The sequence below is a fragment of the Sesamum indicum genome, linkage group LG2 (genome assembly GCF_000512975.1).
Source record: "Sesamum indicum cultivar Zhongzhi No. 13 linkage group LG2, S_indicum_v1.0, whole genome shotgun sequence".
NCBI classification, from domain to species: Eukaryota; Viridiplantae; Streptophyta; class Magnoliopsida; order Lamiales; family Pedaliaceae; genus Sesamum; species Sesamum indicum.
Window position 1 is genome coordinate 8710201 of NC_026146.1, and position 19986 is coordinate 8730186.

Genomic DNA, 19986 nt, shown 5'->3' on the forward strand with positions numbered 1-19986 from the left:
CCCCTAATTTATAATTTATTTGAATTTATTTAAATAAAATTAATTGGACTCACATTAAAAAATATTCATTATGTTTGTATTTGTATTTTAGTTGTTTTGTTTTGTGTTTTTGGAAATACAGAGAGAAAAATAGAGATAAGTGAGTGTGTGTTGAAAATAAATGATATGTTTGGATTTGTATCTTGAAAAAATTTAAAATATTTTAAAATAAGTGGTGTAGGTTTGATGTTTGGATTTGGGAGACAAAAATCACTGTTTATTGTCAAATCATATATTTTTATATATATTTTGATATATAAATATGTATATATATAAATATTTTATTTTTAATATTTTATATTATGTATATATATAAATGTATATATATATTATATATAGAAAGTTGAAAAATAGAAAACACGCAGATAAGGTGTAAAAACACAAAAACAAACATTGAGTGTGTTTTATCTTGTCTCGAAAAATGCAAAGTAACAAATCCAAACAAAGCAATTGTTATCAACCCAAATCAAAATTAGATGGATTGGGTCGGAATTATGGGTTCTCATCCACATTGCAACCCTGAAATCAGAGTAAAGGAGAAACGAGTGGTGAAAAGAAAAAGAGGCGGAGAAAATATTTTTTATGAAGATTCTTTTAGAACATATGTAAATTATATTAACACTTGCTGAAATTAGGTCTAATTATACAAACACTATATATTTTTTGAAATTTTTTTACATATATTGTAATTGTAATTACAAGTATATATATTCAGTATTCAATTGCGAAACTTTACATAAATACCACCTGAGATACAAAATAGTTACACCCCTCGTAGAGTGTACATGTAATTAATCGAATTTAAGGGACGTGGATGTAATTTATTCTTAAAAAATAATATCGTTTTGGATATTCTATGAGCATTCTATGTTAGATAAGTTCTCTTATTTTTGTTCAATCAATCAAAGGTTTTTAAAGTTTTGTACGTTCGGATGATCAATTTGTACGTTCTTTAAAGTATTTTATAAAATATTAGAAACTTGTAAAATGTCAAAAGGTATTAGTAATATTTTCAGTGAAAGAGTTTATAAACTCCAAAAATAAGGTATTAGGAACTCATAAGCGCATTTAGAAAGGAAAAAAAACAAACAGTTTGCTAACGTTATTTGAAAGTTTTAACAAGCTCTTTAAAAGTAATTATAAATTTATCGTTATTATAAGCTCCATTTCACTTTTTTCGGATACTTTTAGAACTTATTTTTTAAAATGGGTCTACTCTGCTCCACAAAACTCATGGGAGTTGGTTGGATAAAGAATAAATCCTCCTAATCCGCAAGTGGATGTGTTTTAGTAGAAGTTTCCATTGTGGAGTGTGGGCTGTCACATGTATGGGTTTTTTGGGCCGAACATCTTGTTGGGCTTTTAACCACGGTCCGAGAGGTGTCTTGGGCCTCCTCCCTTCTTCCTGAACTGTTTAGGCTTGTTTCGTGAAGCTATGTACTGGGTTGCCCCAAACACCCACATCACTAATAAAATAGTCAAAAAGTGCATGATAGTAAATATAAATTGAATAAAAATTATATAATTAACACATAAAACTACATATTTATGAACTCATAAAATAAAATAATTAATTTATAAAATAACAAAAAGTCAAGGAAAGAAAAAAAAAATCAGTCCTTGACGTGTGATCTCCATTTTATGTCTGTTGTGGACTCGAAATATCTTTTACTATTTAAAAAGATAGATAAATATAATTAAACAATAATAATTATAATCAAGAGAAAAATCATATATTTCATGAACTATGAAACAAAAATTGACAATAAAAAAATAAAAGGCAATGAAAAAAATTTCGATCTTTCATGATCACATACAACAAAAATTTATAATAAAAAAACTTAAAAGCAACAAAAAATAAAATTCCAACATAAGAAATTTCATAAACTCATTTAAAAAAATTATGCACATCATCCGCTAATATATGATTATAATTAGCACGTTAAGTTTACTTTTGACACAACATACTATTAAATGGTACTCGGCAATTTTTCTCACTTAATTTTTATTATTATTTTTTTAATTTTATTATTGACTTAAGCATCGGATTACTGACTTTATTTTGCAGGTTTACTTCATTTCAAATTTGCAAAAGCCCAAAGATTCATACATAATTCATTAAATTCAACCATTTTTACCGGTATCAAAGTTGAAAAATGCCAAGGATTGGACTCTATCATGTTTACGAAGTACACAATAAGTGTCCAATGCGATATTCATTATATTTTAAATTGTAGACATTCTAGATTTTAATTTTATAAATACTACACTTATTAATGATTGATATCAATTTAATGTGGATGTACCCTAAAGATTTTATGTAGTGTCTTGCACTAATACATTTAAATTGCTCTACTGGAGGGAAGTGCATGAACAAATTGGCAAAAATTAAGAAGAGATGGAATGAATACATTTTGGGATTATTATATGTACACCCTTTGATTATAGTTTATTTATATAAATTACTCATATCTTTTACATAATTATGAAAATTACTCTCTGACAGCAAAAAAATAAGAATTTGTGTAATAATGGAATCATTTTTGGGGTTGTATGTGTAATTTTTCAAAAAGTAAGGGTGATGTTTTAAGATGATATCGTCGTTTTTATAATTATGGGTGTACGTATAATTATTCAAAAGACAGGAATAAATTGTGTGAATATATAGACCATAGATAAGGGGTATAAATGTAAAATTATCTCATAAAATTCTCTCCCTTGTTTGTAAATATTTAGGGTTAATTACAGCTACCTCCCTTGAAGTTTGACGTGATTACAAATACCTTCTCGCTGTTTGAAAAATTACAAATACTCCTTAGACGGTGAAGTAAACATTCCTATTTTACTCTTGCTGAAATATTTTAAAAAATAAAAAAATATATATTTGAAAAAATATAAAAAAAAACTAAGGGTGGGTAAAATAAATATTTTAGAGGGAGTATTAGTTTATAAAAATATTTTAGAAAATTTTAAATATATTGCAAAAAGACATTTTGGTTAATTCAACACGAAAATTGAATGGAGACCTAATAGAAGCTAGCAGCATGAGCTTGTTGTTAGACTACAAACGTTTAAGGCACAACAAAGATTAGTTGATGCGCTGACCCACTGTTGCGTTGGGCCTCTCCTTTTGGGTTTCACAATTGGGTTCACTTTTTGACCCATCTCGGTACTAATATGTAAATGTTAGGATTTAAGCTTTCTTCCGTCATTTTTTAACATATAAAAACATAGTAATTAAAAAATAATAAAAGAAAGAGAGTTTTTTATGTTTTTTTTGTTTTTGTAATATCATAACAAAAACCCAATTATGACAATATTCATAAGACAACAAAGAGTAATATCAATACCAAATAATATATACATTAATTAGACACGACTTGAAAAGTTCTTTAATGCAACTTGTGAGAGCTAGTGTCCCGTTGAATGATATATTGTCCCCTCAGATTTTATATATATATATACAAATTTTGTGATTTTATCTTTACAATGTCTTGTTGAGGAGAGAAGATCTTCAGACTTATAAATTGTTCATCGTTAGTTTTATTAAGAGTAAATAATTACAGCAACTTCCCATGAAATTTGGCATAATTATGGATACCCTTTTATTGTTTGAAAAATTGCAAGTATCCCTCTCAAATGGAAAATAATTATTTAGCCCATAAACGTGGAGGTGTGTATTTCTATTTTACCTCTACTGAACTTTTCAGAAAACAAACATTTGCAAGCATACTAAAAATATTGAGGTGTGCGAAATAAATAATTCATAGAGCATATTAGTCCATAAAAATACTTCAAAAAATTCTAAAAAATCACACAAAATTATAATTTCTAATACAAATTGGTATTTCGGTCAACTCATCATAAAAATTAGATGAAAATCTTATCGAGGCCAACGGAACGAGTTCGTTATCAGACAAATATTAAAATAAAAAAATACTTATAATTTTTCAAACAATAAAATAGTATTTATAATTATATCAAATCTTAAAAAAATATGATCGTAATATACCCTTATATTAGTGATATAGTTTTGTGTCAAGATCTATTTGACCAAAATTAACAAGTCATAGGTTAGGTTTGTAGATGGGACATAGTTGCATTATGTCGAATCTTAATCTCCAACCATTTGTGGTGTGCTTTATGCCTAATATAATTATTGTGCATTGAACATTACCAATCCACGTGTTTTTGTCGTTTAAGAATAATAATGCTAAATTTGCAATCATTAATCACACATTAATTCCCATTAAAAGTTGTAATATAATATCTAATCATATTTTATTTATTTTTTAGTCCATCTTTGACTGTAATGGTCATGCCAACTTGCTTTGGATTCCTTTATTACAATGCAGTTTTGTGGATATTACGTTCGATGAATTTGATAGTTAAATAACTGTCGTATACGTATTTTTAAAAATAAAAAACAATGATTAATGTATTAATATTCGAAGCACTTAAATAAATTTTAGTGAAGTGTATGTTTGGACATTTTTCCAATTCCAGCCATGTCATATGAAAGTGGTCTCAGTTCAACTCCCTAAAAGCAAGAATACAGAAGACTTTCATTATAAAAATAAATAAAATGAATTACAACCACTCCTCGTCAAGTTTTTGGCATAATTACGAATACTCTTTGTCGTTTGAAAAATTATAAATACTCGACTAATGTGTAATGAAATTTATAAACATTGGATGGATGTATGAAATTGTCAACCATACCTTTACTGTAATTTTTTTCTTGAAAAAATTAAAAATTTGTAAAACAATCAAATTGAGTGGATGAAAAAATTTTAAAAATTATGCACTTAGCCAATAGAAAAATAAAAAAATTTTAACATATAAATAAAATTATAAGTTTTAGTCCACAAGGGCATTTTTATCAGTTCACCATAAAAAATAGATGGGAATTAATAGATAGGGCTAATTGTTAAATATCCGTTAAAATCAGGAGAGTATTGGTAATTTTTGAAATAATGATGAGTATTGATAATTATGCCAAGCTTTAAGTATCATTGTAATTTACCCTAAAAAAACGAAGGAATAGAATAGATTACTACTTGTTTATCTATATTTATTTTTTTTAGGTAAATTGATTGCATAGATAATTATACAACAGATTTCAATCTTAAAATTACAATCGATACCAAATAGGGGCCCAAATAGTCGAGTTCGAAGACGAAGGATGCTTAGGCCTATATGTCCATTGCAGGCCCAAGGACCCCCAACCACGATAAACGCCCAACCACAACCAAGCCCAAATCTACGAGCCTCCGTGGGTTCCACTGGTGGCATCCACATCAACCCACGTAAGGAAGGTGTTCCATGTGGCTGGTGTGACTTCAGTCACTTAAATTAGGACACGTGGTGCCTACTTTCCTAAGATTCGAGAGTGTTAATATACGTAATAAAATATTCTTATCTATAAAAAATGGCTTTATCCGCAAGAGACCTCCCAGTTCCCGAAGAATGGGGAGATTTTGGTGGCCAATGGATAGCTCCTCCCCATAATCTATGGAGGTCTGGCCTTATTCTAGCGATTGGGGGAGGCTGCTTAAAAATCTCTAACCCCCATCTAAAAAGGCAAGCTTTCAATTACACTCGCAAAAGTGAATACAATACTATGTTATTTTTTTCTCACTTGTTTAAATTTTTGCTCATTTACTCATCTGAGCTTTGAAGTATTAATGATTTTTCTATAGGTTCTAGTTCTAAAGCTTGAAACCAAGGTCCCAAAAATTGAAGTTGGACCGTTTGAAACGAGCACTTTTTGCTCATATCAAATATATATAAAAATTTAAAAGTTAGTGTGATTAGAATTTCGAACATCGTCATACCCACGAGTTATTGTTACAATATTTGTGGGGTTCAACGTACATCCCACGTGATTTAGATCTTTATTTTTGAAAATAATAAACCTGCTATAGGGACCTAACAGGCACACATGACGTAGAGGTGATCCTCTTTAATTTGTGGGTATGTAGAGTGACATCCATGCTTTTCTATTTATGCAATTTAGAAAAAGAAAGAAAGAAAGAAAGAAAATATCACCATAGTGGTGGAAGATGGAAAACCAAAAGAAGGTAGCAAATAAAAAATTATTCAAATATCACTACGATAAAAGATAATATTATTAAGGATAATTTTAGAGTTATCATTAAAGATACATATTCAATTAAATAATTTTAATCATGTTACATTATAATTATTGTTTTCAGTAAAAATGAATTGCATTAAATGTAAAAAAAAACAAATACAATGATACGTCAAGGAAGTACTGCCTCTGATGTAGCCAAACGGCCATGTTCTGGGCATACGATATAGTTATTAGTAACAAGCATTGTGTATAATATTACTATAACATACAATTAATTACATATTTATAGTGACAATATAATTATTACACAAAAATAACGATAATAATTATTTATAATTGTCACTAAGTCATCACTAGCTACACATATATTACTAATTATTTTTAGTAACACCTTATGCATAACTCTTTATCATTATTTTATTAGTAATGATATTTTTACAAAATAATCATTACTAAATTATTATACAAAATCAAACTTATCATCCATTAATACATATAATTAGTGACAATATTAAAATAATAACTTAATATTAATTTTTTCTTTTTCTTTTGGTACCCAGTGGCCAGAAAATGTGAAGGCAAATTAAGTAATTGGGAAATAGCACTTTTCGGGAAAAAATGAGGAAAAAAAAAAGAATATTGTCCCTTTTAATAAGGGTGACTAGCAATTTATCCCTCTGTAATATTGAAAATGACCACATTATCCCCCTATAAAAAAAATATAACAATTTACCCCCTATACTTTTTAAAATGAAGCAATTTACCTCCTTATACAAGGAGGTAAATTGCTTCATTTCAAAAAACATAGAGAGGTAAATGTTGTATTTTAAAAAATACAAGGAGGTAAAACGCTATTTATTTTTTCATAAGGGGGTAATTTGTTCATTCGTAATATCACAAGGGGTTGCTTGCATTTTTTTCCTTTTAATAATGATAATTTTTAAAATAAAAAGAGTGTAATTAAATAAATAAGGAGAGTAGAGAAGAAAGAGGAAAAGAAGCATCGTAGAAGAATCAATTCGAGCGCATGGAAGGAAGAATAAAACGGAATCCAACAAAGATTTGGATGTCCAAATTCCCATACACTTTTGTTAAGTCGTAGTATATATATATTATTAACATTCTGCAGAAAGTCTCTGGTTTTCTATTCTTTATATTTTTAAATGTATATTGTGGATGATGATGACTGCAGCCCCAAAGTGAATATTATATTATTAATGTAATATGTTGTGCTGTATGAGATGACTGCACTTTTAATAAAGTAATAATTAATAATTATTTCATATATAATATTGAAAATAAACACATTATCTTCTTATGAAAAAATGTAGCAATTTATCTCACTATACTTTCTAAAATGAAGCAATTTACCTCATTATACAGGGAGATAAATTGCTTCATTTTAGAAATCATAGGGGTAGATTGTCGTATTTTAAAAAATATAGGGAGATAAATTTTTATTTATTTTTTTATAAGGAGGTAGTTTGCTTATTTACGATATTACAAGAGATTGCTTGCATTTTTCCATATATATATATAATATATATATATATAGGTAGGTTGACTGTGGAGAATTGATATGGATGCTTGGTGCAGATTTTGGATGTACAAATTTTTTAGCAAAGCACCGGTAATTAGTTTAATTATAAAAAATTATTTAATTTATAATAAATTAATCGAGAATAAATTATTAATAATTTCTATACCAAAGACGGATTTAGAGGTCAAAATTTTTCTTTATGGTTAATTGTTAATGATTTCTACATCAGATACGGATATATTATTCTGTTAAAATATATTATATTTCGTGTTTGATACTATTAAATGATTGCTTAAACAATCGAGATAGCTGACAAACCTACAATAATTGGTTCGTAAATTACTTCAAGATGTGGGACACATAAACCATCAATTTGTTGGTGGGTTAGGACAGAAGAGCAACAACATTTTAGGAAAGATTATTAGTTTCTTTTTTCTGTTGGTTGTTTATGACTTAGTTTATATTGATTTCGGTTGTATTTTGACCAACTTTTGTTGGTTTGGGAGTGCAGACATTAATATTATTTCATAGTATTTGAATGATAAAATGGCATCAATTATATTATTGTTAGTTGTATTATGAATATCTTTTTTATTATTATTTATTGTTCTTGGTATGAAAAATTCAGATTTGGGTATTGGTGAATGTATTTGATGGTAATGAGTAGGATGTTTTACAGATGGAATGTTTTGGGAGTTAGAGACAGAATTAACAAGCAAAAACTTTACGTTCAGAGACTGATTAGAGAGGGAAAGCATTTCTCTTTATCTACGGAATCAAAGATGGATTTCCTACGGAAATCAGAGATGGATTATTTTAAAACTTTGTTCTTGTTTGGATAGAATTAGTGACAGAAATCTTCAGCCTCGGAATTAGAGACGGAATATTTTCGTCTCTAATATTTAGTCACTGGGCTTTCAGCCACAAAATGCAACGATAGATTTTCTATCTCTATTTATTTTCACAGACGAAAATCATACGAAATTTTTTGTCTCTAATACCCCGTTTTCTTGTAGTATATATCAAATATTTGTACATTCACTTCGAATATATATTGCACATAACATGAATTTAACCCTCTCCATGTCTGGGCAAACGTTATGAGAATATGAGCATCAAAGATCCGAATACGAAAAAATAAAATAGAACACAATCCTTGGTCTTGGACATCCATTTACGTAATTATTTAATTTTAGGATGAATTACAGTTATCTCCCCTGATACTAACTCTTTTAATATTTAAAAAATTACAAATACCCATTCAAATAACAAATAATTATGTAGCGTAGATGCTGAGTTAAAAATTATTATTTTATTCTTATTGAATATTATTTTTTTTTGAAAAAATGTAAAAACTTAGGGAGGGCATTTGTATTATTAGTCCTTAAAAATATTTTAGAAATTAAAAAAAATATAAAAGTATAATTTATAATTTAAAAAGATATTTTGATCAATTTATTATAAAAATTAAATAAAAATTTAATGAAAGTCAACGGAATGAATTCATTATTAGATGAAAATTAATTTAGTAAATGGATGTAGTTTTTCAAATAAATGATATATATATATATATACATATATATATATATACATATATATATAATTATGTCAAAATCTCATGTTGTCAGGAAAAACAAATGAGCTGCATCACCCAATCTCAAAGAAAAGTCTTAAGTAAAAACATAAAAGGTACAGTAGAGAGTAATAATTAGATGAGGTTGTAAATTAAGATAGTTTGCTTATATTAAATTAATATATAAAAAAATAAAACATATACTATTTTTGTTTATATTTACATTTGTTGTTTGTCAATAATAAATATTTTTAAAAAAGTAATAAATTTTTTATTAGTATATTCTATATTTAACTTTTTTGAATATTAATAGAAAAAGTAAATATTTAATTCAATAATGCTCCCATTAAGTAATATAATTGTTGAATCATACACAATAGTCAAACTTGCATGAATGAAAAAAATATCATTTTATTAATTAATCATAGCCATTTAATTTATATTTTTTTAATAATAACGGAATAATATAATTAGATAATACCGAAAATAAAATATAAAATGTTATCAAATATTTAATATGTAAAAGTGTAAATTTGATTATTGTTAAATTATTTAATATTTAAAAATTTCAATATGAACTTTAAATATAAAATTATAAAAACAAATTAAAAACAATAAAGTCGAAGTAAGATTATTACAATAAGAGTAAAATAGTTAAAAATAAAATTTAATTTATTTAAAAAACCCAAAGTCGCAAGAGGCGTCGCCAATGTGTTTTCAATTTTTGGTTAAAACGCTTTTTTTAATAGTTTCAAAAGTAAAACTTGATCTCTCAAACACCATCAAATTACTAATCAGAAGGCGAATAGTATTTTTTTCCAAGTTCTCACAAACACTCGCTATCTAATTCAATTGATATACTTGTTATGTAATTTGTTTAATGCACTCAGCTGGATAATTTGTTTTGATGATACGTAATAAGAATTTTTCCAGTTTTTGGCTGTCGCTCTCAGTTTCTGGGCTTCTCAGCCCTCACTGTCGCTGACATCTCCCTATCACCCCCACCTGATTCCTTCCTCCCTCTCTCTCTCTCTCACACACACACACTGTGTGTGTGTGGGGGAGAGAGAAACCGATACTCTTCATACCATACAAAGAGATATAAAGAGGAAGATGAACCCCACACACAGCATAAGCACTAGTGTATATGATCATGAACAAGAAGAGAGAGAGAGAGAGAGAGAGAGAGAGAGAGAGAGAGAGAGAGAAATTCAGAAAGAAACTTCTTATCAACTTAAAGAAAAACGCACGAATCGAAAAGAGAGTTTATACAGTTTGCTTAAGCAGAACTGAGGAGGGTTTTTTGTGAATTTGAAGTATATGATGAAAAGGCAGTGAAAATAGCTTAGCGAAATAGAGAACAGAAAGAGACAGTAAATAAAGAAAACTGCAGACCTATTGCAGGCCCTTTTTAGTACAGAAGCACAGCCCAATGCGCGCACACATATAACGCACTTTTTATCTCTTTGTCTTCTGTATTTTTCCCCCACATTCAAAAGAGAAAGGGCTGCAGGAATAAAAGAACCAAAAAAAAAAAGAAAGTGGTCTAGAAATACTCAAAAAGAGAGGTTCAACACAGTAAAGATGGTGGCTTTGTGAAAAGCTTTTGGGGGGGGGGGGGGGGGGGGGTTTGTGAAAAGCTTTTGGGGGGGGGGGGGAGAGAGAGAGAATATGACACTAAATACATGATCTTTGTGAATTAAATGATGGAAGAGTAAGACAGTCTAACTGAGGGTTGTTTCTTGCTCCCATGTTTTCTCAATGACCATGTCTCTCATTTCTTGCAACTGCCTTGTTCTGCTTCTCTTTCTTGCATTTTTCTTCACTCTTTCACTTTCCTTTGAGGCCCGCAATCCAGAAGGTACTCACCCTCCAATATTTCACTAGGAAATCGAGCTAAAAGATTCATTTTTTTGGTTCATGAAGGTGATATTTTCTGTGTTTAAACTGTTTTTGTTTGTGGGTTGTAGTTGAAGCTCTGATTGGTATAAGGGAGGGTTTGGATGATCCTCATGGAGCTCTGAGCAACTGGGATGAGGACTCTGTGGACCCTTGTAGTTGGTCTATGATCACTTGCAATTCTGATAATCTTGTTACTGCCTTGTGAGTCTTCTTGTTTATTTTTTTTCTCCTTTTCTTTTAATTCCTTGTGCCTTTTGAGTTTGCCTATTACATATAGCTAGAACAACAGTATTATTTGAAATTCTTTTCTTGATTTTGTTGACAAATTTCTGTGCAGAGGTGCTCCTAGTCAGGGTTTATCAGGTTCTTTATCTTGGATGATTGCAAACCTTACTAACCTCAAACAAGTGTAAGGAAACTGTTTGCCTTCACACACGCACACATAAAAATCAAGTTTGAATTTTGAAAGTGACCATTTTTTCATGTTGAATTCTCAATGCAGATTATTACAGAACAACAATATTTCTGGTCAAATTCCAAAAGAGATAGGCTATCTTCCAAACCTTCAAACATTGGATCTCTCCAACAACAAGTTATCTGGTCATATCGCTGAGTCTTTGGGCTTCTTGAATCATCTGCAGTATTTGTGAGTGTAAAATTTAATAACTATTCTTGGCCAAAAATTTAGTATGCAACTGCTTCATAATTCTTACTTGTCACCTGTAATAAGTCACATCCCTTTCTTTGACTTTATTGTATTGTCTATTGTCTTGATTTGTCTTGTAATGGAATAGGAGGTTAAACAACAACAGCTTGAGTGGGGCTGTTCCTCTGTCTTTAGCCAGTCTCCCTCAACTTACTTTCTTGTGAGTAGCTGTTTGACCATATGCTTTAATTTACCATTGGTTTTCTTTGTTTATCTTTGGTGCTGACTGCTGAGAGGCTTTTGAATTGTTTGGGGGATTTGTGTTCCACATGTGAATTATGCGATCTTCTGTCTTTTCTTGAATAATTTCAGGGATTTGTCCTTCAACAATCTTAGTGGACCTGTTCCCAATTTTCCAGCAAAAACTTTCAAGTATGGCTTCTCTGCACTCTTTATGAACTTATCATCACATAATAAAACCTTTTATCTCACTGTATTTTAATACTGCAATCATGGATGATCAAGTATTAATCTGTGTACATCAGTATGTGTGTGTTTTTAGGCTTTGTTTTGTTTTGTTTCAATATGATTAACTTTTCTTAATTAAAGTATTATGTTCTTGCAGCATTTTGGGCAATCCTCTGATTTGTGGAAGCCACTCTAGTGAAAAATGTTCTGAATCAGTCCTGGCTAGTCCTCTTTCGTTCTCCGTAAATCCATCTTCCGGTAACTTAACGATACTGTCATCATCTGCATGTTTGCAATCAAGCAAACTTCGATTCATTTATTCATCTCTTTCCTTATTTCTTGGGCATAAATTCAGGAAGAACCAAGTTAAGAAAATTAGCAATTGCATTGGGAGTAAGTCTTACCTCCGTAACTATTTTAGTCCCAGCATTAGTCTTTCTTTTCCAGAGAAGAAACAAGAACAGGAAGCAGTCCATTCTAAACATTACAGGTTGGGTAAATTTATTCTGCTTGTTATATGTTGATCAATGTGTTGAGGCACTCATTACATCTTTTCTTTTCTGTTGCAGATATTCAAGAAGAGGATCTTATAAGATTAGGAAACCTGAGAAGCTTCACTTTTAAAGAGCTACAACATGCTACAGACAACTTCAGCTCAAAGAACATACTTGGTGCTGGGGGATTTGGCAATGTTTACCGGGGGAAATTGGGAGACAGCACACTTGTTGCAGTGAAGCGACTAAAGGATTTGACAGGAACAACAGGGATATCACAGTTCAGAATGGAACTAGAGATGATCAGCCTCGCAGTTCACCGGAATTTGCTTCGCATTATTGGCTACTGTGCCACCCCAAATGAGAGGCTTTTGGTGTATCCTTATATGTCTAATGGCAGCGTAGCGTCGAGGCTTAGAGGTAGGTTGATTTTTCTCTTTATGGGTATTAAGGTATAAATCCCTTTGAAATTCGATATTCAATCTATTCATTAACAAGAATTACTCACAAACCCTTCTCCTGTGAGCTTATGGTGAACCTAGTATCTCTAAGGACCTGAATTTCAGCTCCTACCTTTAGGCCATATGATTTAAGAATAACCTCCATTTCAACTTCAGTAGATATGATTCAAGATTTTCGAAGAATTTTTTTTCCCTTTTTCTTTTAATGATCCCCTCCTACTTGGTTTTCCAAAGAAGGCCAAATTCCCTGCTTCGCTTGGCTTGTTAGAAATGCTGCATATGCAACAGAAGCCCTTAAAATCAAATGAAATTTTTGGTGAGAAAGGTCTGAAATTAAGTCGATGGAGAGGGAGTTTTTGAGGTATAAAAGTTATCAGGGGCATTCACTGAGTAGTCCTCGTGATATTGCAATGTTAATCGAGTTTGAATTGTGTTTTGTATATCAGGTAAGAGGACATATTACTGATGTTGAATTTTTTTTTGTTAACAAGGAAAACCAGCTCTCGACTGGAACACCAGGAAGAGAATTGCAATTGGAGCAGCAAGGGGTTTACTGTATCTGCACGAGCAATGCGATCCAAAGATAATCCACAGAGATGTTAAGGCAGCCAATATCTTGTTAGACGACTACTATGAGGCTGTTGTTGGTGACTTTGGCCTTGCAAAACTTCTTGATCATGCTGAATCTCATGTTACCACAGCTGTTCGTGGCACTGTTGGCCACATTGCACCAGAGTACCTGTCGACTGGCCAGTCATCTGAGAAAACTGATGTCTTTGGATTTGGTATTCTCCTGCTGGAGCTCATAACTGGAATGAGAGCCCTTGAGTTTGGAAAGTCGGTTAACCAAAAAGGAGCCATGCTGGAATGGGTATATCTATCTGAGATCACTGTGTTCAGCATGCATGCAACATGTTATACCGTGTTCATTTATTGCCACGATAGGATTTTCTATGATTAATTTTTTCTAAAAAATGTTATTAACATGGCAATATGGACAGTTTATTGGCTAAATCACATGCTAGAAGAAAAAAATAATATTAGTGGCAAAATAGTTAAAGAAAATGCTTAGTTAGGATGATAAGTAGACTACAGTTCGCATAAATCTGATCCCATCTCATGCTTTTCTTCTGCTGTGATACTATTCTTCGATTTCCAGGTTAGGAAAATACAGCAAGAAAAGAAAATTGAATTGTTGGTGGATAGAGAACTGGGAATCAACTACGACAGGATTGAGGTTGGTGAAATGCTGCAAGTGGCCCTACTCTGTACTCAGTACCTACCGGCCCACCGCCCCAAAATGTCCGAGGTTGTTAGAATGCTTGAAGGCGACGGTCTTGCTGAAAAATGGGCAGCATCCCATAACTTTATCCATGCCGCTGCAAATTTCTCCCGCGACAATAGCAAGTCACACTCAAGCGTTGCACATGACAACAAAGATCATGATCACTCGAGCGTGTTTGGGACGGCAATGACGATGGATGACGACTACGATGCCCATTGCATGGAGCTTTCAGGTCCTAGATAATAAGCAAGTAGATAACTGAATTCTTCTTATTGATTACTCGAATGGAAAAGTAGCTTTTGTGTTGAGGAAGAGAGTCGAAATAGGCCTAATCCTCGTAGCCGCTTTTCTGGTGTTTGATTCTTGTACTGTACATAACTGCATATCCTTTCTTTTCTGCTACATATGCCCTCTCCTGTAGTTAATTAGCCTCATACTTCAGCTGTTTCTGGATTCCTGCTTCAGTTTTGAATATTTTCATAACTTATTCAGATTTTGTAGGTTGCTAGCTTACTGGAGTTTGTAGTTTACATCTTATATGAGGACTTCTAAGGTAGAAATACACATATGATGTACATTTATCCTCTTTCGTCTTGTGTTTAACAGTGTAACTGTGTATTTTAGTGTTCCTTTTTATCTGTGCATGAGCAAACGAACATCTTCATTCAGCAGATTCACTGCTCAAGGTGTAGTAGTTGTTCTTTTTTGGTCATAGTAAGGGTGCTACTCTGCAGACCCATCATGTTGGATTACGTGTGCTTTATTTGTGTTGGTCAGGATTTACTGTCACCATTTCATCCAATTTTTCTGGATATTTTGTAATCTGAATTTTTTGTTGACAAATAAAAGATCATTAAATATTAAATTTTAAATATATAATTATACATATTATTGTTTTTATAAGTGATAAAATGGCATATTAATAAGTGCTACATAGAAAATTTATCATACACGAACATTCTAAAAAATTATACGATATAGTGTCGGATACGGACACGCCTCGGATACACGGATTGTGTGTTCGAAAATTAAGAAAAAAATAATAAAAAAAGGACACAGCGTCGGACACACCTGTTGATGTGTCCGACACGTTTTGGACATGTATTGGATTTTTTTTTATAATTTCAAAAGCATTTGGACCATTTTATTTTTTTTAAAAAGAACTTTGACCAATAAAAAATAAAAAGAATTAACTCACTCATTCCAAAGTTTTGAGAATAAATTACTAAAAATTTGAAAAATGGTCATGATGGTTTAATCAATTTGAATATTACAAATTTTTTATTGCGTATTTTTTAAAATAAACTGATTATGTATATTTTTTAAGCCACATTTGATTAAAAATATAGATGTAGGACATGCCTATTTTATATTTTATCTTCATTAATATTGCATGTTTTAATTTTATGAGAAATTAAGATTTATATAATAAAAATATATATTATATAGTTGTGTCAGTGCCTGTCGTATCCTAATTTTTCTACATTTCCCTTGTCGTTCTGTCCTTCACTGCGTCATATTGTGTCCGTGTATTATAGTATAAAATATGAACATAAAAATTAAAAATAAAAGTATAAAAAAATAGTATTTGACTATTGCAGTACATTTCCATAAACCAAATATTAGAACAAAAACTTACCAAATTTTCAATTTTGGTTCCATTAAATCGATTTACCAAATTACTAACACCTCAAATCATACTAGTTATTTCTGCTTTTAAAAGGGGTAATAGGGAGTAAATTATTTTATTTTAAAAATTATAGGGGATAAATTATTGTATTTTAAAAAATATTACTATAAAAAAATACGGGATTTACACCCGCTTTTGGAATGGTTTTTTTTGCCTTTTGGAACGATTAAGAAATTGAAGAAATTAATTTGAACCAAATTTTGGAACGATTTACATTTCGTCGTTATAAACGGTGTTCTTAAAATTTAGGAATAGTTAGTGCAAGACCGTTCCCAACATGGAACGAGTATTGTACCATATTATTTTTTATTGTTCCTAAGTGTATTTGAATATGAAAATTTAATTTGTTTGATTGAAACACATTGGTTAAGTTTTGGAACGGTTGTGTAAATTAATTCGAGATAATTTTGGAATGATTTCTGTAATACTCTTGGCTGAATTTTGGAACTTTAGTTCTTTATGCTGGTGATATATTAGGAAAAATCATTGGAATTGTATGGTACTCATTTTTTTTTGAAATAGTACTAGGCACGAATTATTATTTGTTTGGAACGCTCTCTTGCAATTGTTTTAGGATCATTGTTTGGAGCACATTGTGATTAATGCATTAGTTTGAGTTGGAATGTATTTAGGAACGGTCAATCCTTTTTAGGAATACTTTTTTGTAACTATTTTAGCAATAATGTTTGCAACGATGTTGTTTTCAAAATTTATAATTATTAAAATCGTTCTTAATTTTTTTAATTATATAATTTTAAATAAAAATTTAACTTTTATAATTAATTATTAAATTTAATTAAGTGATAACTTTTATAATTAATTATTAAACTCTCTCTCTCTCTCTCTCTCACACACACACACACACACACATATATATATATATTATAACATTAAATTTAATTGACAAAAGTATAATAAATATACCCGATTGACAAGATAAGGTTTAAATTTATTACCTGATCAAAATAACTTCAAATATCAATGAAAATTCGAGAGAGATTGGCGAACGAGAGTATAAAAACATTAGTGAGATAGTGAGAGATCAACAAAATTAGAGAGAGATTGAGGAAATAGAGAGAATATAAGAAGAATGGAAGAAAATAGTGAGATTAAAATGGAAATAGAGGAACATATATATAGAAAAATTTGGAACGGTTTCTGGCGCACAATAATAGCCGTTGATGCATAATCTGTAACGGTCTTAGGAACACATGTAGAAACGGTTATATATCCGTTAAAATATAGCCGTTGTACTATTGTTGGAACAGTTTTAGTAATACAATATTATTAATACATAAAAATCATTCCACATTGTAACAGTCTTAGACACGGTATTTGTAACATTTTGTTTGAAAGAAAACCCATACTTAGGAATGGTCTTTGTAATGCTTGTCATCTTACGTACTAAAAGTGTCCTAAATTGTACCTCATCTTGCAATGGGTTTACCAATTGTAACTTTTTAATCACGTTTTCTCTCATACTTAGGAACGATCTTCTCTTGTCCGTCCCTACCTTTGATATTGTGTTCCAAAATAAGTTCTAATTATTTACCATTACAAGTTTGGACCGATTTTAAGAATACAACTTGTAACACTTGCTTTTGAACACCCTTGGTAACGGTTGTGCCATTCCAAAACCACAAAATATAAAGAAGGAGGATCGTAACGTTAACAACCTACTTCCGTTCCTCAAGAGTGCCAATGGCCGTTCTAATATGAACGGGATTCGGAACAGTTGTCCAATTTGCCCCAAATCCCGCTTTGTTTTTTTTTTTTTTTTCTTTTTGTAGTGTATAGGGGGTATAAATTGCTATTTTTTTCTCTATATAAGGTAATTTGCTTATTTTGAATATCACAAAGGGGTTTTTTGCATTTCTCCCAATCCTAAACACATCAAATTACATAAAGTGAGATAAGTGAGATAAGTATTCAAATACGATCCCGTATCTGTTGAGCCGAAATGGATAAAGTGACACCTTATCAACAATTATAGATAAATTACAATTATGTTCCCTGAAATTTGATGTATAGTAAAACCTCTATAAATTAATTATACTGGGATCACGTAATTTTATTAATTTAAGTAGGAATTAATTAATTGATAAATTACTAATTTATTAATTTAAAAAGATTTTTTCGATTCAACGATCCTATATTATTCTTCATGAATAAAACATATACATTGTATTGACAATTGAATGCCGATCATGTACAATATGACTAATTAAATATAATACACCCCCCCAAAAAAAAAAAAAAAAAAAAAGAGAACAAAGTTCATTTGTAATTTTATAGAATTATTAATTTATAATTTTAAAGGGACCATAAATTTATATAGGATCTTCCAAAGAATTATTATCTTATATTTAATTTATCAAAATTTAATTTAGACCTTGGACCCAAGTTAGGATCGAAAAAAAATATTATTTTAGAGAAGTTGATTAATTTATAGAGGTTTTATAGGAAATTAAAAATACACACTTCAAATGGAAATAATTATGTAACCCTGAAATAGTGGAGTGAATTACTAATTCATCCTTCTTGTTGTTGTTGTTTTTTTAAGAAAAATAAAAACAGTTAATTCAAGGGTGGGTAAAATAAATATTTCATAGAGCATATTAGTCCATAAAATTTTTTTAGTAAATGCTAAAAGAATGATAAAAGTATAATTCATAATTTAAAATGACGTATTGGACAATTTTCGACAAAAATTGGCTAATGAAATAGACTTGTTGGTAGGCGAATGTCAAAATTAGAGTGAATATTTATAATTTTACAAACAACGGACAGACATTTATAAGGATAAATTGCATTTCTGATCCCATAAATAGATATGTTTCCAATTTTGGTCCCATATTATATATGATTCACAATTGCATCTCATATGTGCATTTTTTTTTTCAATTTAAGAACACCAAAGGGGCTTCTGTTAATTTACTAACAGAGGGTGCTATTTCTGTTAAGTGGCTGGTAGTCTTGGAGAGAAAATGTACCAATCTGGTGGGAAAGGCTAATTTCTTCTTCCTCCTCCTATAAAGAATTGATTTTTTTTCTTCTCTCTTCCATTTAGTAGGAAAAAAATTATTAAACATGGATATTATTGAAGAAGTTTTTTGTCACTATAGAAGGGTTCTAAGTTTGAGAACCTCATGAACCGACAATAATCCAGGTACGAGGTTTTTTTGGGTGTTCGAGAAAAAAAAAGTAGGTGTGGTGTATATACTTGGGAAGACTGCCGATGTGTGCAAAGGCAAGACTTATCATACTCGGATTTCCTTTTTTTTAACACCCAAAAAATCCCTACTTGGATAGTCGTCGATCCATGAGGTTCTCAAATTTGCAACCTACCACAGTGACAGAAACCCTCTCCGAAAGCAGTCATGTTTACAATTTTTTTCCCTACTAAATAAAAGAAAGAAGAAAAGAAATAAGTTCTTTAGAGGAGAACAAGAAGAAATTAGCCTTTCCCACCAAATTGATACATTTTCTTTCCAAAACTACCAACCACTTGAGGGAAACAACACCCTCCCTTAGCAAATTAAAGCCCCTTTGGTATCCTTAAATTTTAAAAAACAAAAATGGACATATGAGATGTAATGTATGAATGATCTACACTGTGGGATTAAAATTGAAAATAGACCCACTTATAAAACTAAAAATGCAATTGACCTTATTTGTAGTTATAGTAAAGCTTGTTGTATTTATTTTTGATATATAATAATAGATAATACCCATTAAAGGCTAAAAATGTATTTTTACCTGTTAATGATGAATGACAAAATTTGGAAAGG

The 19986-nt window shown here is 30.4% G+C and overlaps 1 protein-coding gene across 1 annotated transcript; it reads left to right on the forward strand.

The window, feature by feature from the left end:
* Positions 10901-14907, forward strand: LOC105155622 (probable LRR receptor-like serine/threonine-protein kinase At4g30520). Its single transcript, XM_011071520.2, has 11 exons — positions 10901-11110; positions 11220-11352; positions 11489-11560; positions 11654-11797; positions 11946-12017; positions 12170-12229; positions 12423-12523; positions 12621-12755; positions 12835-13179; positions 13712-14091; positions 14380-14907. Exons 1-11 carry the CDS (start codon positions 11011-11013, stop codon positions 14746-14748), a joined length of 1911 nt encoding a protein of 636 aa, XP_011069822.1. The 5' UTR covers positions 10901-11010; the 3' UTR covers positions 14749-14907.

Excerpts from the sequence above, each read along its gene's own strand:
- LOC105155622 (XM_011071520.2), top strand. The coding sequence starts at position 11,011 with ATGACCATGTCTCTCATTTCTTGCAACTGCCTTGTTCTGCTTCTCTTT. Across the intron at positions 11,561-11,653 it reads CTTACTAACCTCAAACAAGT|ATTATTACAGAACAACAATA; the intron begins GTAAGGAAACTG and ends TTCTCAATGCAG. Across the intron at positions 12,018-12,169 it reads CTCCCTCAACTTACTTTCTT|GGATTTGTCCTTCAACAATC; the intron begins GTGAGTAGCTGT and ends GAATAATTTCAG.